The 21,420-nt window shown below is 51.3% G+C and overlaps 1 protein-coding gene across 1 annotated transcript in view; it reads right to left on the bottom strand.

Annotated features, from left to right (window-relative positions):
- Positions 1 to 21,420, bottom strand: part of LOC144720704 (cGMP-dependent protein kinase 2-like) — a 60,631-nt gene that overhangs the window by 10,352 nt on the left and 28,859 nt on the right. The window contains exons 2-9 of the mRNA XM_078597674.1: positions 10,295 to 10,553; positions 9,448 to 9,510; positions 9,109 to 9,350; positions 7,475 to 7,641; positions 6,267 to 6,380; positions 5,105 to 5,210; positions 3,688 to 3,751; positions 663 to 740 (exon numbers count right to left, since the gene is read on the bottom strand). Coding sequence (XP_078453800.1) covers positions 663 to 740; positions 3,688 to 3,751; positions 5,105 to 5,210; positions 6,267 to 6,380; positions 7,475 to 7,641; positions 9,109 to 9,350; positions 9,448 to 9,510; positions 10,295 to 10,447 — 987 coding nt within the window. The 5' untranslated portion in view covers positions 10,448 to 10,553. The remainder of the gene's footprint in view (positions 1 to 662; positions 741 to 3,687; positions 3,752 to 5,104; positions 5,211 to 6,266; positions 6,381 to 7,474; positions 7,642 to 9,108; positions 9,351 to 9,447; positions 9,511 to 10,294; positions 10,554 to 21,420) is intronic.

Below are 21,420 nucleotides of genomic sequence, written 5' to 3'. Positions count from 1 at the left end.
AGGCCAACCCTGGCAAACTGGTGTGGGGCACAGCATGCTGGCCCTAGCGATGACCCTAACCTGAACAAATTAGCCCATCAGCTGCTCGCATTTTCATCGTGTTTATCAAGTGTTGAGCCAGATGGACCAGGATCGGGCCTATCAGGCGAGGTAGTTAACGTCACCGCAGAGGCCTTGGGAGCTCAGTAATTGGGGCTCAGGATGGAAGACAGTGCTGTGTCCGTGGAGGGAGACAGGAGACATTGTCGAGGTGGAGGTGAAAGCAGGTAGGTCAATTAGAGCCAGGCTAGAAGGGGCTTTTGTAGGAGATGGGAAGATCGTGGGACTTGTGAGCCGCATCCAATGCGATGTGAATTCACAGTAACATCAGCAGACAAGAGAGTGTGTCTGTGTGTGGGGGGCGGAAAGGCAGTGGTGAGCACGCTGCGCTACGAACCCAGTCACCCGAGTTCGATTGATTCTCGCTCACGGCCAACACCGTTGACGATTATATGAACCTCTCCTGGGCCTCCCCTAGGTCGACTCAGCCTCAAATGAGTACCTGGTGCGGTGTGTAAAAACATCGCTACTGGGGGGGACAAAGGCGGTCAGCCGTGGTGCTGGCCACACACGGACACACGCACGCGCGCGTGAGGCATTGGCGCGCGTGCGCACACACTCACCGAGCCACGGGCAATGATGAAGAAAGTGCTTCCCTCCTCGCCCTGTCGGATGATGTACTCGCCCTTGACGTAGCTCTCCTGGCGTTGGGAAGAGTCAGGGCAGAGGTGACGGGGAGAGAGGACAGTTTTTGGGGGGCTCGGAAGCGAGGCGGGTGGGGGGCAAAAAACAATCTGGGAGCTGCGACGCTCCAGAGACGGGTCCCACACACCTGAACCATTGGTCGGGCAACTTGACTGCGTTGCGAGTGAATCGGCTGTGTGCAACACGAGGCCGTAATTGTCATATATATTGGGGGGGGACACATCCCCCCCCCCCAATATTGAAATATGCTCAAAATGTCCCCTCAAATATATTGCAATAAAATTGATTTCTGTTTATATGATTGTGGTTATGGTTGTACTTTATGAATCCCTAATCTGTGCCATTACATACAATGAAACAAGAAAAGGTAAAAAGAAAAAACAGAGCAATGTAATACAATACACTATTAGACATTATTGTAAAACATAAATAAAAAGTTCATCCTATGTGTTCGTGAATTTTTTTTAATATTTTAGGCAGGAAATGGCAGGAAATTCGTTTTCAAATTTAGATTTTTTTTCTGGTGAGGGGACCCCCAGACCCCCCCGCAAGATTTGGTCCCCCCCAATGTTGACTCCATGGCTACGGCCTTGTTGCAACCCGAGGCATTCACAGGAGTGTTGAATCTTCTTGGTTCTTTCGGTAAAGTCACATAGAATGGAAATAATAAAATAATAAAAATAAAACATAATAAAATAATTCTCACGACGTTTCGGCCACAACGCAAGCAGCCGTCCTCAGGTGGAGAGCAGGTCTGTCGAGTAGACAGAGTCTGAAGTGTCGAGTAGACAGACCTGCTCTCCACCTGAGGACGGCTGCTTGCGTTGTGGCCGAAACGTCGTGAGAATTATTTTATTATGTTTTATTTTTATTATTTTATTTATTTCCATTCTACGTGACTTTACCGAAAGAACCAAGAAGATGAATCCCTGCAGTCACGAAAGAAGCGTTGAAGTTGCACGATTTTGAGAGCGATTGGTGGTGCAGAGCGATCGCTCAGGTGTGTGGAGCCGCCTTCGGGTTCCCGACCAGCCCAGCCCAGCCCAGCGGATCGACTCATTCTCGCAGCCTCGGTCAGACACAAAGACTCAGAGAGCCTGAATAGACTGTTGGGGAAAGTGCCTGTTAGCGAGTACCTATTAAGGTCGGCACGGCACACGAGGGGTGGGTAGCCCGCACCAGGCCCGACCGCCTTTGTCTCCCCCACATTGTAAGCCAGGTATGCCGAGTCAACCTAGGGGAGGCCCAGGACTGGTTCAGATATTTGTGACTGGTGGTGTTGGCCGTGAGCGGGAATCGAACCCGGGTCGCTGGGTTCGTAGCGCAGCATGCTAACCACTATACTACCGCTCCCCACATAAACACACGTGTGTGTGCGTGTGTGTGCGCGTGTGTGTGTGCGTGTGTGTGTGCGTGTGCGTGTGTGCGCGTGTGCACGTGTGCGTGTGTGCTCGTGTGTGCGCGTGTGTGCGCGTGTGTGCGCGTGTGTGCGTGTGCGTGTGTGTGCGCGTGTGTGTGTGCACGTGTGCGTGTGTGCGCGTGTGTGCGTGTGTGCGCGTGTGTGCGCGTGTGTGTGCGTGTGCAATACGAAGTGGCCACAGAGTCAGGAGACGGGCAGACAGCCGCACGTGCACACACCGCGGGTAGGTGGTGACACCGTGCTAAGCGGAGGATAAAAATAGCTCAGAGATAAACCGAGCGGCACTCAAGGACTCGGTGACCCCCGGCTCTCGCGAGGCTCCGGAGGAGAGAGAATGCCGGTGGAAATTGTTCACGCCTCCAGCGGCCGTGACTTAAAAGGATTCAAATTGGCACGTTTTAAAATCCATACCACTTACGGGGGATGTGCGCATTAGTGTTTCTGAGCCACACATGAAGAGAAATATTTAGATTCTCAATTTAATGGTTTTGTTAGAGTAAGCAAATTCGCAGTCACAGACTTTACCAATGTGGCTCTGTAATATGGAAGAGTAAAAACAATGAATTGCACTGGAATTATGAAGTCACCAACTTTTCTTTAAAATAAATAAATATATATTTACCAGCCTCTTCGTGCAAGGGATAATTGCTGCAACGGTGTCAAGCACGAGATTGTGCAGATGTGTTTCATGAACACCTCTAATTATTTTCCACTTATCGAAATCAGTGGGGAGACTGCCTCCCATGGCTCGTCAGACCAAGAGGCGGTGTCCTCTACCTCCAAGTCGCTGTCAATTCTCGTCAATGCTTCACGCGATGTGACAATCCCACCACGGAAAGAAATGAACTCCTTCACTAAAATGCGCCCCGCAACATCAGATGGCTTCAGTTTGTCGGTTTGGCGGCTGTGGAGGTCACATCGCCTGGCTGAAGGTTAAAGGGTATAGGCGCAGCCCGGCTCTTTTTCTTTCGTAATTGCTGACGGAAGGGTCTCCCACGAGACCCAGAGCCCCCGCTAGAGGGTATTTTGGCTCTTCTCTTCCTCACTGGCCAGATGTCTTCGAAGAGGCGGGGGTGAGTACCCACACCTCCGATTAGCACGGTTGGCTACGTACGATGTGAAAGAAGTTCAACATTTTTACTTACCCCATTAAACGCAACCTTCACCTTAATTAATTGTGGCATACCCGCTTCTACCAATGGGTAGCGGGGGAGATTCAAGAAACTCACGCCACTTGTTTCAGCTGCCGTGCCGGGAGATGAAACCGAACCACTGTTCTGACCATTCCACCGCGGCAGCTTCCCGCTGTAAGGGCGGCCGGCTCTCAACTCTGCCGGCTCGTGCGTTTGAAGCCCACGAGACCGCCAGTTTGCTCCTTGACTGATGGGCCGGTCGATTGAATCGACTTTGCTGACCCATGGATGGTGGGCAGGGGGCCACGTGATTTACGGGACTTCAGATGAGGGTTTAATCCGGGATGTGGTTGGGGGAGGAGGCGGTGTGAGATGGGTATTGCTGCTCACCACCTCCATGCAGTCCACGATGCGTGCGAGCTTCTCCTCGGGCAGCTGTCTGAGCAGAGACACGCTGGGGGAACGGTGGGGGGGGGGGGGGTGCAGAGAGGAAGGAGGGAGTGATTGATGGGAGAATTAAAGAGTCCGAGCCAATAAGCTGTGAACTCCAGGCCTTCCATTGCCAGACGCGCGAGAACCTCATCATTTAGCTGATCGACTGGTGGGGACGGTGGGCCATGCCCGGAGTTGTCAAACCACAAATTAAACGAACGAATCGCATCCATTCTAATTGAATTCGAATGTTGACAAGTGAGGGTTGTAGAGGTTTCAAACATTCCACGTTTTTTTTTATTCCTAAAAATATTTTTATTTCTGAAAGTGAAAAAAAACCAACCAAACTAACGAACAAACGTCGGCGCCGTCGTACGAATCCCACCGCCAACTTGTGGCGAGGCAGGAAGGTGGTGCGACGGTGCCCTCCGTCAGTGGCAACTAAAAAGAACCTGAACCTGGCCCTGCGTCTCGTTCAATTCTAATCGGAATAAACAAGTGGCCCATGTTTACACCATTGGAACCTCATTTGCCAGTAAAAATATGATAATTGGTTTGCATTATGACTGCAGGTATTGTGGTCTATGTAAACATGACTCCTTGTAAAAAAAGGTGTCAGTTTTGTTGCCAGATAGAAGGGTAAAAAACCAATTATCAAGTGGCCCATGCGCAATGCGTGCCACCGCTCGCACGGGGGTGGGGGGTGGGGGGGAGACAAAGGAGGCTGTGGGGCATCCCGTAGCGTTTGACTACATCGCTCTCTCGTGCGCCATGCCGGCTTTCAGTAGGCGCTCAAGGGCAGCACTTGCCTCCAATGCCCTATCGGGGTAAATACGGGAGGATCCTTTGTGGCTCGGGCACAGAGGGATGGGTTTGGTGCCTGTGTTGAAAGCGGCACCGTGCGTGCGGTGTCGGTGAAGAGAAACACCCGTGCCACGAGGTAGTGCCATGCGGTGTAACAGGGGTGTTGGGAGCCACGTGGTTTAGCAGCAGTGCCCCACGTTGCAGTACGCTTTGATGCGTCGCTGGGTAATATGGCGTGATGTGGTAGCGGCGTGGCGGTGGCGGTCTGGTATCCGTGCGGTGTGGTTCACGGTGCCGCGTGGCCACGGTGCGGTGCGTTGCAAAAGCAGCACGGAGCGGTTACGAGCGCGGTGCCGTGCGGTGCGTCAGAGTGAAGCACGGCGTGGTAGCGCTGGAGCGTGACGTGGCGCGATGGCGGCGCGGCGCCGTGCGGTGCGGTGCAAGGAGGCTCGGTGCGGGGGCAGCAGCGCGACAATACGCAGTGCGGTTACGCGCGCGTGGGTTCGGTGCGAAGAAGTGCGGCGTGGCGGAGGCGGCGTGTGCTACGGCGGCACCGCGGCACGCGTCACACCTGCGCAGGAAGCACACGTGCTCCTGGTGCCGCGCCTGCTCCTCCCGGATGACGATCGCCTGGAACGTGAGGCGGTCGAGCACCCAGACGCGCACCGCCGTCACCGCTGCGGTTGGCGGGGGGGGCGGGGCGGAACGGTGGGACGGGACGGTGGCGGGCGGGGGGGGGCAGTCACTTCAATTCAAGGGTTTTATTTGTTATTGATTTAAGACCGGGCACTTAAGAGAGCACATGAAGGTGACCTGGGATGCAACATTTGAGCCTGGACAGAGCTCCGATGGGCGACCGCCAAGCACCGAGCAGGCTGCTGCGGGAGATGTCACCAGCAGGAGCAAGTGCAGCGGCGCCAAGCGTTGTACGCGACTGCACTACATGCTCCGGTGTCTTACGTGCTGCTTCGTGCACCAACGCCGATGTGAAGATGCTCCACGCAAAAAACAGACAGCGCTCATCTTGAAGACACACGGTCCGCCAACCCTTGCCTCCAAAGCGATGGCTCTCACAGGAGTGCACGACCGTTGTGCGGCAGCTCGCGAGGAATAAACTAAACTATTAAAAAAACAATATATATATATATTACCAGGTGAGACCCACCGAGCTGTACAGCTCTTTGTTTAGAAGCGACCTGGCCACAAACGACAGCTCCACGAAGCGGCTTATCACGTGCAAATTGATAGCAGCCAAATACTCTAAGCGCGTGATGTTCATTCTACTTGTGGAGGTAAAAACTCGTCGCTCTTTTCACGGGGAGAGAGACACGCAAACTCCAAATATACAGCAGCAGGCGTCAGGGTCGGGATCGAACCCACTACCTCCTGCACACCAGGCGAGGTAGTCAACATCTCCACGGGGTGAGAGACGCAAACTCCAAATATACAGCAGCAGGCGTCAGGGTCGGAATCGAACCCACGATCTCCTGCATACCAGGCGAGGTAGTTAACATCTCGCCACTGGCGAGATAAACAGTAGAACAGTGGAGCAATAGTTAGCGCACTTCATCAACCCGCATTAACCGGTGTGGTGAAGTACAGTCAAACAACCCCCGCCCCCCCCCCACCACCCTGTTACCAACTTGGCATGCGGAGGCATTCATCCAGCAGTGGATTGCAAGAGGGCTGCTGAATAGCAGCAAGAGACGAGCACGCGTTGGTGGGGACGGCACCTTTGACGGTGGCGGTGCGCTTGCAGTTGTAGAGGATGGCAAGTTCCCCAAACACGGTGCCGGGGTGCATGTGGCCCAGGCAGGTGCCCCTCTGCTGCATCTCCACCACACCCTCTGGCCATTAGCATCGTCATTAGCATCGTCATCAGCAGCGTCAGCAGCATCATCATTAGCATTATCAGCATCCTCATCAGCATCATCATCATTTGCATCTGCATACTCATTAGCATCGTCATTAGCATCGTCGTTAGCATCATCAGCATCGTCGCTAGCATCATCAGCATCGTTATTAGCATCATCATTAGCAGCAGCGTCATTGGCATCATCATTAGCAGCAGCAGCATCATTAGCAGATTCATCATTATCAACTTGATTAGCATCATAAGCATCGTCATTAGCATCAGCATCATCGTCAGCGTCGTCAGCAACTGCAGCAGGAGCATCATCATTAGCATCTTCAGGAACTGCAGCATTTAGCATCACCAGTATTTGTATCATCATCATCATCAGTAGCAGCAACGGTATTTATATAATTTATCTCAGGCATCACCACCAAAAGCTGCAGCAGCAGTAGTCACCGAAGCATCCTAATCACTTATCCTCATCATCAACATCATCATCAGAATCATGGTCAGTAAGTTTTGAAATGCCATTAACCAGCAGCACCATCATCATCATCAGCAGTGTCACCAACATGTTTCATCAGCATCATCATCAAATATGGCGGTCTAAGTCCCGCTCACGGCCAACACCAGTGATGATAATCGCAACCGGTCCTGGGTCTCCCCTAGGTCGATTCAGCCTCAAATGAGTATTTGGTGCGGAGTGTAAACATCGCCACTGGGGAGAAAAAGGCGGTCGGGCGTGGTGTTGGCCACCCACCCCCTCGTGTGCCATGCCGGCCTTCATAGGTGCTCGCTAACAGCACTTGCCCCTACAGTCTGTTACAGGCTACACGGGGGATCGTAGTCTGTGTGTCTGACCGAGGCTGCTAGAATGAGTAGGATCGCTAGGCTGGGCGATCGGTGGTTGCACCACCAATCGCTCTCAAAATCGTGTAACTCAACTCTCGTTTCCAGAGGAGAGTGTGACAGCGTGGTATGGCGAGCATGGCGGTGTGTGGTGAGGAGAGTGTGACGGCGTGGTATGGCGAGCATGGCGGTGTGTGTGGTGCGGAGGACAGCGTGACGTCTCGGTGGGTGCGGTACCTGCGAGGACGTACAGGTGGTTGCCCGCCTCGCCCTCCCGGACGACGGCCTGCTCGGGCGAGTACGCGCGCTCGTACATGCACTCCACCATGCGGGTCACACGCCCGTCCTCCAGCCGCCGCAGGAACTCGTTCTTGGCCAGCGCGGCTTTGATGAGCCTCTGCGAGCTGCACGAGACAGTAGCGCACGGACGACATCGCAGCGATCGCGACAATCGTGACGATGACGGGAGCTCTCTCCCGTGTGCGTGTTGCCTACCCGGCCCGGTGCCTTCATCGCGAGAGCGAGCGGCCCGCAATCGGAAGGTCGTGAGTTCAAATCCTGGTTGTGGTGGTTGACTCAGCCCATCGTCCCTCCGGGGTTGATCAAATATGTACCAACTTGTGGCGAAGTCAACGGCTGGTTGGCATATGGGTGGACTTGCCCCTCTGTCTTATGCATGTGGATATGTCCACCGCTGGCTCATGGCTATAAACAGGAGATCTCAGCCACCAATGCTGAAATTATCATTTGGGCAGGAAGTCACCTTGACATCAATGTGTGCTTCACTGGATTAATTTCCAGAAGTAGCTCGCAGCACGTGGAGAGAAACGTCCGACATTGTGTTGAACAACACGTGGTACAACCTGGACCCACATCCGAGAGAGGGCTACAGCAACAACCACTACATCCCAAGAACTGTACACGTATGGCTGGGTCTAATTAAGCGTGAAGTAGCTGAGTGCTGAGTAGGGCTGAACGATTAATCGATTTCCCATCGAAATCGCAATTTGAAACAATGCGATTAGTAAATCGCAAAGGCTGCGATTTTTTGAGATTTGAAAAGGCCTTTTACTTTCTTATTGGAATTTTTAATTATTAAAACTTTAGTTATTGAACTTAACAATTGTTCTATGTTTTATTGTTCTATTTCAATTAAAACATTTTACTAAATACATGTTGGAAGCAATTCATAGCTTTTAAGTTCTCATCCTTGCATTAGAATATTTCGAGCAGTTAATATTTTGATGGTATCATGTGGTAACGCTCCATCACATGTTTTAAATCTAATACACAGTGAATATTGAACTGAAGCTTGACTTAAAAAAATGTAATCGCAAATCAAATCGCAATATCTGTTAGAAAAATCGCAATTAGATATTTTCCCCGAATCGTTCAGCTCGAGTGCTGAGGTTCCATTGGCTGAAGCGGCGACCTCTGCTGGCGAGCCAACATCAAAGCACTGGGCACTGGAAACTCCTTAAGTGACAGAAGTGGCCTGCAGCGAAACGAGGAAAATCTGGTGGCGTTCGGGCGGTATGTATGGTCACAACTGATGGACGAAGGAATGGGAGAACAGGCAGACAGACAGAGAGAAAGACGGACGGATAGATTTATGGACAATCGTATGGAATTTAGGACTGATGGCAGGAAGAGGGACTCATGGACGTATGGGGAGATGGACAAATGCACGGAGAGACGGACAAACGAACAGAAAGATGAACGGATCGAGAGACGAGGGATGGATGGAGAGCCATGAAAATTGATGGGAGGAACAGGCATCGATTGGACAAGGCGATGAAGCGACAGTTGGAGTGATTGACAGAGGGACGAACGGATGAGAGCCCAACCCAGAGGCTCGCGTGGGGCCTCACCAGGGGTTCTTGTGGACGCGGGCCCAGCAAGCGGCGCCCCCCAGCTGCTGCCGCGGGAGGCTGGAACTGGACGCCGGCTCCGCCGAGACTCCGGCTTTGGCCAGCGGCCGGGGGCCCGGCTCCCTCTGTACCGCGTGCAGGAGGCTGGGGAGGCAACCCGACCCCGGGAGCAATGACGGGGGTCCGAGGGGACCTGTCGGGGCCCCGGACGTGTGGCCGATCGCCTCCTGCAGCTTGCGCACCTGTGGAAGGGTCAAGGGTCACGGTTACGTTCGTAGGCGTAGGTCAGGAACCTTGGTGCCGTACTGCTTCCTGGAGACGCCGTCTCGCTCGGCTCACCTGTACCGTACGGTGTCTGAGCTCAGCCTCCAATCCCAGGACTCGCACTTCTAGGTCCCGCACCTGTAAATATAAAATGCAATTCGTTTGTCACTGTACAGCAGAGATCACAGAGGGAGTACATGACGAGCGGGAACAACACAGCCTGGAAATGTGGGAGGGGGGTGCCGTCTAGAGCTACTTGGGCTCACCGCCCCAACGCTGCAGGGGAACGATCCGATGTGTGGGGTGCAAGCAGATGAGCGGCAAAGGGAGAGAGTGGCACGGAGGGCAATGATGTAACCGAACAGCACAGGGGTGTATAAAGTAACTAAAGCACGATGCTCGGCTTCGTTGTTTTCTTGACTTTTGAATAAGCGCCCACAAAGGCAGTTGCAGCAGCGGCCCAGCCCAGTGCCGGACTAAGCTAGCGGGGGGCCTGTACAATGGTGTTATAAAGGGGCCCTGAATAAAAAAAAACACGTAAATATTAAAACACATTAATTTTTTACTTGCATAGTAAAGTAATTGTATTTTTTCATTTGCTATACAGCCAGATAATACGACAAATCGTTAACCTTAAACACCCAGTCGTCCATAAACGTTGAAGGCAGTATAGTACTACAGTAATAGAGCAAGTGCAGAATCACTGAACCGGAATTGATAGCTTGAACGCATTTAGCGTGAGGCCCTTGAAAGTGCGGTTCCCATTGCATATGTAGCTACTTTTGCTGCGAGGATAATCCGGCACTGACTCCAGCCAGAGAACAACCTCGGAGTGCCGTGGCGAATGAGGATTCACGCGTGGCAGAAAAGAAAAACTAAAATAAAACCCGAAACGTTAGGGGGGGCGGGGGGGGGGGGTCACCTGTGCCTCTCTTTGTCGCAGCTCGGCACGCAGCAGCGTCCCCTGTGGGCTCCCGGGCCCCCCAGTGGGGGGCTGCGGCGGGGGTCCAGAGGGGGCCATGGAGGCCGCGTCGGGGTCACGGAGGGGATGCGTCTTCATGCTGCCGTTCCCCATTGGTCCTCTTCCCCTCCACCCCCAACGGGATAAGCCCCGCCCCCCCAATCCCCCCTTCTCGTGGGTTGACGTGGGTTGTGGGGGTCCCGGTGAGACACAGCCACACCTAAACACACAAACATCACCCGAGTGGTCAGGTTGTGAATGTTGTGGCTTGCCTCTCAAACACAACCGCTGTGCTGTACGAGTATGCTACACTATACACTACACTCGTGCTCTACGAGTGACGGATTGGCACGTTCCGATTACGTGTCAAGCCTGACTGATTGGCTGTGTCGGGTGGTGGCGGGCTTAACGACACATTTATATACTTAGGCGATCTAACTCAAAAAAAAAATACCTTTATTGTGGATGACATTGGTCGCGAAAGCCTGCTACGTGTTACACTGTTTAACAGACTGCTGCGGCGAGTGCTGTTAGCGAGCGCCTATTAAGGGCGCACACAACGGGCTGAGTGACCAGCACAACTCCCGGGCGCCAGCCGTCTCTCCGCAGTGCTGCATGTTTACACACCGCTCCAGGCGCGGTTACTCATTTGAGGCTGAGGCGACCTAGGGGAGGCCCACAACTGGTTCGGATATCCGCCACCGTTTTCGGTGGTAGGGAAGTGCCAAAGCTAAGAGCACGACGCCACCCCCTGGGGGCCGTCCATAAATGACGTCACGCGATTTTGGACGATTTTTTGACCCCCCCCCCCTCGTCACACGGCGTCACAAAAAGTCAGACCCCCCCTCAAATATGACGTCACAAATCTCTGCCCCCCCCCCCCGCCTAAAATAAAACATGCTTCAAATAGCTTTAAACAATTGTCACTGTAGTGCGTATTTAATGTGGCGCTGCACTCTGATGTTGTAGGAGAAAACATTTATTAAAAAGTCAATTTAATTAAGTAGAACGTGTTGTCTATATTTATTTAAAGTTGCGCATTTTGATGTGACGTCACATTTCTCAACCCCCCCCGCCCTCGTCACACATCGTCACAAATGTCTGACCCCCCCCCCCGCCAGGTGCGTGACGTCATTTATGGACTGCCCCCTTGCTCGCACACAGTTCGCTGTGAATCGCTCGCCACTCCCGTGGGCAATAATAACGAGACGTAAACCTCGATTTTCGAGAGCGAGACGCTGGCCAGAGACAGGGCCCACACACATCAACTCGAACTCGGGCGATGTTCCGCTGGCGTTTGTGTCTTGTAAATCGTTCAAGGACCTGATTCGACATCCGTCTTTGTTTCAAAGTTGGGTTCGGCTTAAGTTTGTAACGGCGCTATAGAGTCGTTATTTTTGTGTGTGTGTCAATACGGAGCTGCTGAAGCCAGCTTCTCAGCAGGGCCGCATCAAGGCACGGGGCTTTAGAGGCTGCAAGCCCAGGGGCCTCCAGAGATGAAGTGAAAAGTTGATTCACTCGTGAATTCTGAATTTGATTTGTTAGCCTTGTAAAAATAAATTTGAATTTTCGTCAACTTTTTCTTGGTTCTTTCGGTAAAGTCACGTAGAAGGGAAATAATAAAATAATAAAAATTAAACATAATTAAATAATTCTCACGGCGTTTCTGCGTTGTGGCCGAAACGTCGTGAGAATTATTTTATTATGTTTAATTTTTATTATTTTATTATTTCCCTTCTACGTGACTTTACCGAAAGAACCAAGAAGATGAATCCCTGCAGTCACTAAAGCTTTAAATTGAAATTTAGTCAACTTTGTTTTCCTTTTTAAAATATTACTGGGGGCCTCACAGTACCTGTAGCCGGGGGGCCTACAGAATCTTAATCCGGCCCTGCTTCTCAGCATAAACTTTCGCAGCCTACGGCTCTGAGTTACAGTACAGCATACACAGGCACACACATGCAAAAACTATTAACCATTTACACTTACATTGCACATCATAAGTAAGCGCATACATTACAGTCCTGTTAGTGTTTCATTTGTCAGTCTCGTCCGAGTATGTGTTATCGCTAGTCTATGAACTATTTAAAACCAAACAATTTTTTTTTATTTTACCAGGTAAGGCCCACTGAGCTATAAAATAAAAAAAAATCCAGAAGCGACCTGGCCACAAATGACAGCTCAAACGAAGTGGCTTATCACGTGGAATGCATAGCAACCAGACACTCCAAACGCGCGTTGTTGATTTTAAATGAGGAGAAATCCGGAGGACCCGGACAAAAAAATCCACGCGACCACGGGGAGATAGACAGACTCCAAATATACAGCAGGCGTCAGTGTCGGGATCAAACCCACGACCTCCTCTATACCAGGCGGGGTAGTTAACATCTCGCCACTGGGGCACCACGAGACGGAGGTGTTGCTTGTGGGGTCCCCGCACTAACTGCCTCAGGCTGGTTGTGTCTGTGTGACAATCGACGACCAACAATATTGGTGCTAATTGGTTTTTTACCCTTCTATCTGGCAACAAAACTGACACCTTTTTACAAGGAGTCATGGTTGCATAGACCACAATACCTGCAGTCATAATGCAAACAAAAAACACAACTCTGATAATGTGCACTGTCCTTGAAGTTGATTGGTCCACACCCGAGACAGCTTTCCTTAGAGCCTAGTCTCGCATGGGTTGGACCAGATGACGCCAAAAGGCGTACAACTCAAAGACAATGCACCATCAGAGTATGAGAGCTCGGGGTAAGCATTTACACCATTGGAACCTCATTTGCCAGTAAAAATATGATAATTGTTTTTTTACCCTTCTATCTGGCAACAAAACTGACACCTTTATTGCCAGATAGAAGGGTAAAAAAACAATTATCATATTTTTACTGGAAAATGAGGTTCCAATGGAATATTGGTGCCGCTGAGGCAGTTGGTAGTCCTGGTGTTGTCCTTGATGCCTAATTAACCTTTGAAGCGCACATTAACAAGGTCACTCAGGCTGCCCATTGTATCTTCTTAGAAACAAACTAAACTATATATTTTTATTTTACCAGGTAAGGCCCACTGAGCTACAGTATATATAGGTATTTTTTTGAAGCAACTTGGCCACAAATTATAGCTCAACAAAGTGGCTTATCATGTGGAAATGTATAGCAGCCAAATACTCTAAATGCGTGTTTCTAAATGTGGAGGTGAAAACCGGAGGCCCCGGAGAAAAATCCACACGACAACGGGGAGAACACGCAAACTCCAAATATACAGCAGGCGTTAAGGTCAGGATTGAACCCACGACCTCCTGTATACCAAGCGAGGTAGTTAACATCGCCACAGTGGCGCCCACATAGCCAAGCTGTGACCTTATAGTTTCACTATTGGGCTCTGAGAAGCTCGCTCATGGCTAAGTTTTCTCTCGTTTTGTTTTCTGTCTAATACTGCTGGCATCCCCGTTGAACTGTTGTCACCTCCAACATGTGCAGAAGCGGCTGCCAGAATTCTTTACACGCACCATTATCGCTGACCCCCCTGTTTAATACCCCTGCGTTGGTATCCCGCCACTGGCTGCCGGTCCAGTTTCAGGTCGAGTTCGAAGATCCTTCTCCTCACTTGCGTGTCCTTCAATGATGCTGCTCCCTCATTTATGCAGAGATCTACTTCGCCCAAATGTTCCAGCAAGAGTTCTTTGGACTTCCGAGTCTGGCCTGTTCGTGTGTGCCAAGGTCACATCTCTGTTCGATGGGTGACCGGGCTTTTTCCCGTTGTGGCCCACAGGTTGTGGAATTCACTTCTACTGGACATTCGGTCTGCCGACTCCCTCGCTTAATTCAAATCCCACCTTAAGACGGACTTATATTAAGGGCTTTTGCTTTTTCACAAATAATTTATGTTGCGGTTGGATTTGAATGGTGTAAGCCTGCATGCTTTCTTTCCTGTACAGAGCCTTGTGACCTCCGGGTGAAAGGTGTTATATAAGTGTAGTTTATTACTATTCAATTAAACTCAACTCAACCCCACTTGAGATGCAGGAACGTGTCTGGTGATAGAGCGATCTCTCTGGAGATACAGAAACCTGTCGAGAGCGATGCAGTGGTCGTTCTCGAGACACACAGACCAGGTGAGAGACACAGTGAACACAGGAGACACACAGACCAGGTGAGAGAGACAGTGAGCACTGGATACACACAGACCAGGTGAGAGAGACAGTGAGCACTGGATACACACAGACCAGGTGATAGACACAGTGAACTCTGGAGACACACAGACCAGGTGAGAGACACAGTTAACTCTGGAGACACACAGACCAGGTGAGAGAGACAGTGAACTCTGGAGACACACAGACAAGGTGAGAGAGACAGTGAACACTGGATACACACAGACCAGGTGATAGACACAGTGAACTCTGGAGACACACAGAACAGGTGAGAGAGACAGTGAATACTGGAGACACACAGCCCAGGTGAGAGACACAGTGAACACTGGAGACACACAGACCAGGTGAGAGAGACAGTGAATACTGGAGACACACAGCCCAGGTGAGAGACACAGTGAACACTGGAGACACACAGACCAGGTGAGAGAGACAGTGAATACTGGAGACACACAGACCAGGTGATAGACACAGTGAACACTGGAGACACACAGACCAGTTGTGAGACACAGTGAACTCTGGAGACACACAGACCAGGAGAGAGACACAGTGAACTCTGGAGACACACAGACCAGGTGAGAGACACAGTGAACTCTGGAAACACACAGACCAGGTGAGAGACACAGTGAACTCTGGAAACACACAGACCAGGTGAGAGACACAGTGAACTCTGGAAACACACAGACCAGGTGAGAGACACAGTGAACTCTGGAGACACATAGACCAGGAGAGAGACACAGTGAACTCTGGAGACACACAGACCAGGTGAGAGACACAGTGAACTCTGGAAACACACAGACCAGGTGAGAGACACAGTGAACTCTGGAGACACATAGACCAGGTGAGAGACACAGTGAACTCTGGAGACACATAGACCAGGTGAGAGACACAGTGAACTCTGGAGACACACAGACCAGGTGAGAGACATAGTGAACTCTGGAGACACACAGACCAGGTGAGAGACACAGTGAACTCTGGAGACACACAGACCAGGTGAAAGACATAGTGAACTCTGGAGACACACAGACCAGGTGAGAGACATAGTGAACACAGGAGACACACAGACCAGGTGAGAGAGACAGTGAGCACTGGATACACACAGACCAGGTGAGAGAGACAGTGAGCACTGGATACACACAGACCAGGTGATAGACACAGTGAACTCTGGAGACACACAGACCAGGTGAGAGACACAGTGAACTCTGGAGACACACAGACCAGGTGAGAGAGACAGTGAACTCTGGAGACACACAGACAAGGTGAGAGAGACAGTGAACACTGGATACACAAAGACCAGGTGATAGACACAGTGAACTCTGGAGACACACAGACCAGGTGAGAGAGACAGTGAACTCTGGAGACACACAGAACAGGTGAGAGACACAGTGAACACTGGAGACACACAGACCAGGTGAGAGACACAGTGAACACTGGAGACACACAGACCAGGTGAGAGACACAGTGAACTCTGGAGACACACAGACCAGGAGAGAGACACAGTGAACTCTGGAGACACACAGACCAGGTGAGAGACACAGTGAACTCTGGAAACACACAGACCAGGTGAGAGACACAGTGAACTCTGGAGACACATAGACCAGGTGAGAGACACAGTGAACTCTGGAGACACACAGACCAGGTGAGAGACATAGTGAACTCTGGAGACACACAGACCAGGTGAGAGACAGTGAACTCTGGAGACACACAGACCAGGTGAGAGACATAGTGAACTCTGGAGACACACAGACCAGGTGAGAGACATAGTGAACTCTGGAGACACATAGACCAGGTGAGAGACACAGTGAACTCTGGAGACACACAGACCAGGTGAGAGACATAGTGAACTCTGGAGACACACAGACCAGGTGAGAGACACAGTGAACTCTGGAGACACACAGACCAGGTGAGAGACATAGTGAACTCTGGAGACACACAGACCAGGTGAGAGACACAGTGAACTCTGGAGACACACAGACCAGGTGAGAGACATAGTGAACTCTGGAGACACATAGACCAGGTGAGAGACACAGTGAACTCTGGAGACACACAGACCAGGTGAGAGACACAGTGAACTCTGGAGACACACAGACCAGGTGAGAGACACAGTGAACTCTGGAGACACACAGACCAGGTGAGAGACACAGTGAACTCTGGAGACACACAGACCAAGTGAGAGACGCAGTGAACTTTGTAGACACACAGACCAGGTGAGAGACACAGTGAACTCTGGAGACACACAGACCAGGTGAGAAACACAGTCAACACTGGAGACACACAGACCAGGTGAGAGACACAGTTAACTCTGGAGACACACAGACCAGATGAGAGACATAGTGAACTCTGGAGACACACAGACCAGGTGAGAGACACAGTGAACTCTGGAGACACACAAACCAGGTGAGAGACACAGTGAACTCTGGAGACACACAGACCAGGTGAGAGACATAGTGAACTCTGGAGACACACAGACCAAGTGAGAGACGCAGTGAACTTTGTAGATACAACACACCAGGTGAGAGACACAGTGAACTCTGGAGACACAGACCAGGTGAGAGACACAGTGAACTCTGGAGACACACAGACCAGGTGAGAGACACAGTGAACTCTGGAGACACACAGACCAGGTGAGAGACACAGTGAACTCTGGAGACACACAGACCAAGTGAGAGACGCAGTGAACTTTGTAGACACACAGACCAGGTGAGAGACACAGTGAACTCTGGAGACACACAGACCAGGTGAGAAACACAGTCAACACTGGAGACACACAGACCAGGTGAGAGACACAGTTAACTCTGGAGACACACAGACCAGATGAGAGACATAGTGAACTCTGGAGACACACAGACCAGGTGAGAGACACAGTGAACTCTGGAGACACACAGACCAGGTGAGAGACACAGTGAACTCTGGAGACACACAGACCAGGTGAGAGACATAGTGAACTCTGGAGACACACAGACCAAGTGAGAGACGCAGTGAACTTTGTAGATACAACACACCAGGTGAGAGACACAGTGAACTCTGGAGACACAGACCAGGTGAGAGACACAGTGAATACTGGAGACACACAGACCAGGTGAGAGACACAGTGAACTCTCGAGACACACAGACCAGGTGATAGACACAGTGAACTCTGGAGACACACAGACCAGGTGAGAGACATAGTGAACTCTGGAGACACACAGACCAAGTGAGAGACGCAGTGAACTTTGTAGACACACAGACCAGGTGAGAGACACAGTGAACTCTGGAGACACACAGACCAGGTGAGAGACACAGTGAACTCTGGAGACACACAGACCAGGTGAGAGACACAGTGGACTCTGGAGACACACAGACCAGGTGAGAGACACAGTGGACTCTGGAGACACACAGACCAGGTGTGAGACACAGTGAACTCTGGAGACACACAGACCAGGTGAGAGACACAGTGAACTCTGGAGACACACAGACCAGGTGAGAGACACAGTGAACTCTGGAGACACACAGACCAAGTGAGAGACGCAGTGAACTTTGTAGACACACAGACCAGGTGAGAGACACAGTGAATACTGGAGACACACAGACCAGGTGAGAGACACAGTGAACTTTGGAGACACACAGACCAGGTGAGAGACACAGTGAACTCTGGAGACACACAGACCAGATGAGAGACACAGTGAACTCTGGAGACACACAGACCAGGTGAGAGACACAGTGAACTCTGGAGACACACAGACCAGGTGAGAGACACAGTGAACTCTGGAGACACACAGACCAGGTGAGAGAGACAGTGAACTATGGAGACACACAGACCAGGTGAGAGACACAGTGAACTCTGGAGACACACAGACCAGGTGAGAGACACAGTGAACTCTGGAGACACACAGACCAGGTGAGAGACATAGTGAACTCTGGAGACACACAGACCAGGTGAGAGACACAGTGAATACTGGAGACACACAGACCAGGTGAGAGACACAGTGAACTCTGGAAACACACAGACCAGGTGAGAGACACAGTGAACTCTGGAGACACACAGACCAGGTGAGAGAGACAGTGAACTCTGGAGACACACAGACCAGGTGAGAGACACAATGAACTCTGGAGACACACATACCAGGTGAGAGACACAGTGAACACTGGAGACACACAGACCAGGTGAGAGCCACAGTGAGCTCTGGATACACACAGACCAGGTGAGAGACACAGTGAACACTGGAGACACACAGACCAGGTGAGAGACACAGTGAACTCTGGAGACACACAGACCAGGTGAGAGACACAGTGAACGCTGGAGACACGCAGATCAGGTGAGAGACAGTGAACTCTGGAGACACACAGAACAAGTGAGAGACGCAGTGACCTTTGTAGACACAACAGACCAGGTGAGAGACACAGTGAACTCTGGAGACACACAGACCAGGTGAGAGAGACAGTGAATACTGGAGACACACAGACCAGGTGAGAGACACAGTGAACTCTGGAGACACACAGACCAGGTGAGAGACACAGTGAACTCTGGAGACACACAGACCAGGTGAGAGACACAGTGAACTCTGGAGACACACAGACCAGGTGAGAAACACAGTGAACTCTGGAGACACACAGACCAGGTGAGATACATTGTGAACTCTGGAGACATACAGACCAAGTGAGAGACGCAGTGAACTTTGTAGACACACAGACCAGGTGAGAGACACAGTGAACTCTGGAGACACACAGACCAGGTGAGAGACACAGTGAACTCTGGAGACACACAGACCAGGTGAGAGACATAGTGAACTCTGGAGACACACAGACCAGGTGAGAGACACAGTCAACACTGGAGACACACAGACCAGGTGAGAGACACAGTGAACACTGGAGACACACAGACCAGGTGAGAGACACAGTGAACTCTGGAGACACACAGACCAGGTGAGAGACAGTGAAGTCTGGAGACACACAGACCAGGAGAGAGACACAGTTAACACTGGAGACACACAGACCAGGTGAGAGACATAGTGAACTCTGGAGACACACAGACCAGGTGAGAGACACAGTGAATACTGGAGACACACAGACCAGGTGAGACACAGTGAGCTCTGGAGACACACAGACCAGGTGAGAGACACAGTGGACTCTGGAGACACACAGACCAGGTGAGAGAGACAGTGAACTCTGGAGACACACAGACCAGGTGAGAGATACAGTGAACACTGGAGACACACAGACCAGGTGACAGACACAGTGAACTCTGGAGACACACAGACCAGGTGAGATAGACAGTGAACTCTGGAGACACACAGACCAGGTGAGAGACACAGTGAACACTGGAGACACACAGACCAGGTGAGAGACACAGTGAAGTTTGTAGACACACAGACCAGGTGAGAGACACAGTGAACTCTGGAGACACACAGACCAGGTGAGAGACACAGTGAACTCTGGAGACACACATACCAGGTGAGAGACACAGTGAACACTGGAGACACACAGACCAGGTGAGAGCCACAGTGAGCTCTGGAGACACACAGACCAGGTGAGAGACACAGTGAACACTGGAGATACACAGACCAGGTGAAAGACACAGTGAACTCTGGAGACACACAGACCAGGTGAGAGACACAGTGAACACTGGAGACACACAGACCAGGTGAGAGACACAGTGAACACTGGAGACACACAGACCAGGTGAGAGACACAGTCAACACTGGAGACACACAGACCAGGTGAGAGACACAGTCAACACTGGAGACGCACAGACCAGGTGAGGGACACAGTGAACACTGGAGACACATAGACCAGGTGAGAGACACAGTGAACTCTGGAGACACACAGACCAGGTGAGAGACAGTGAAGTATGGAGACACACAGACCAGGTAAGAGACACAGTGAACACTGGAGACACACAGACCAGGTGAGAGACACAGTGAACCCTGGAGACACACAGACCAGGTGAGAAACACAGTGAACACTGGAGACACAAAGACCAGGTGAGAGACACAGTGAACTCTGGAGACACACAGACCAGGTGAGAGACACAGTGAACCCTGGAGACACACAGACCAGGTGAGAGACACAGTGAACTCTGGAGACACACAGACCAGGTGAGAGACACAGTGAACCCTGGAGACACACAGACCAGGTGAGAGACACAGTGAACTCTGGAGACACACAGACCAGGTGAGAGACACAGTGAACCCTGGAGACACACAGACCAGGTGAGAGACACAGTGAACACTGGAGACACACAGACCAGGTGATAGACACAGTGAACTCTGGAGACACACAGACCAGGTGAGAGACACAGTGAACCCTGGAGACACACAGACCAGTTGAGAGACACAGTGAACACTGGAGACACACAGACCAGGTGAGAGACACAGTGAACACTGGAGACACACAGACCAGGTGAGAGACACAGTGAACTCTGGAGACACACAGACCAGGTGAGAGACACAGTGAACTCTGGAGACACACAGACCAGGTGTGAGACACAGTGAGCTCTGGAGACACACAGACCAGGTGAGAGACACAGTGAACCCTGGAGACACACAGACCAGTTGAGAGACACAGTGAACACTGGAGACACACAGACCAGGTGAGAGACACAGTGAACACTGGAGACACACAGACCAGGTGAGAGACACAGTGAACTCTGGAGACATACAGACCAGGTGAGAGAGACAGTGAACTCTGGAGACACACAGACCAGGTGAGAGACACAGTGAACACTGGAGACACACAGACCAGGTGAGAGACACAGTGAACTCTGGAGACACACAGACCAGGTGAGAGAGACAGTGAACTTTGTAGACACATAGACCAGGTGAGAGACACAGTGAAGTTTGTAGACACACAGACCAGGTGAGAGACACAGTGAACTCTGGAGACACACAGACCAGGTGAGAGACACAGTGAACTCTGGAGACACACAGACCAGGTGAGAGACACAGTGAACTCTGGAGACACA

Source organism: Lampetra planeri, chromosome 9, assembly GCF_965212315.1.
Source record: "Lampetra planeri chromosome 9, kcLamPlan1.2.h2, whole genome shotgun sequence".
In the NCBI taxonomy this organism is placed as follows: Eukaryota; Metazoa; Chordata; class Hyperoartia; order Petromyzontiformes; family Petromyzontidae; genus Lampetra; species Lampetra planeri.
This window is presented reverse-complemented; position numbering and strand designations above follow the sequence as displayed.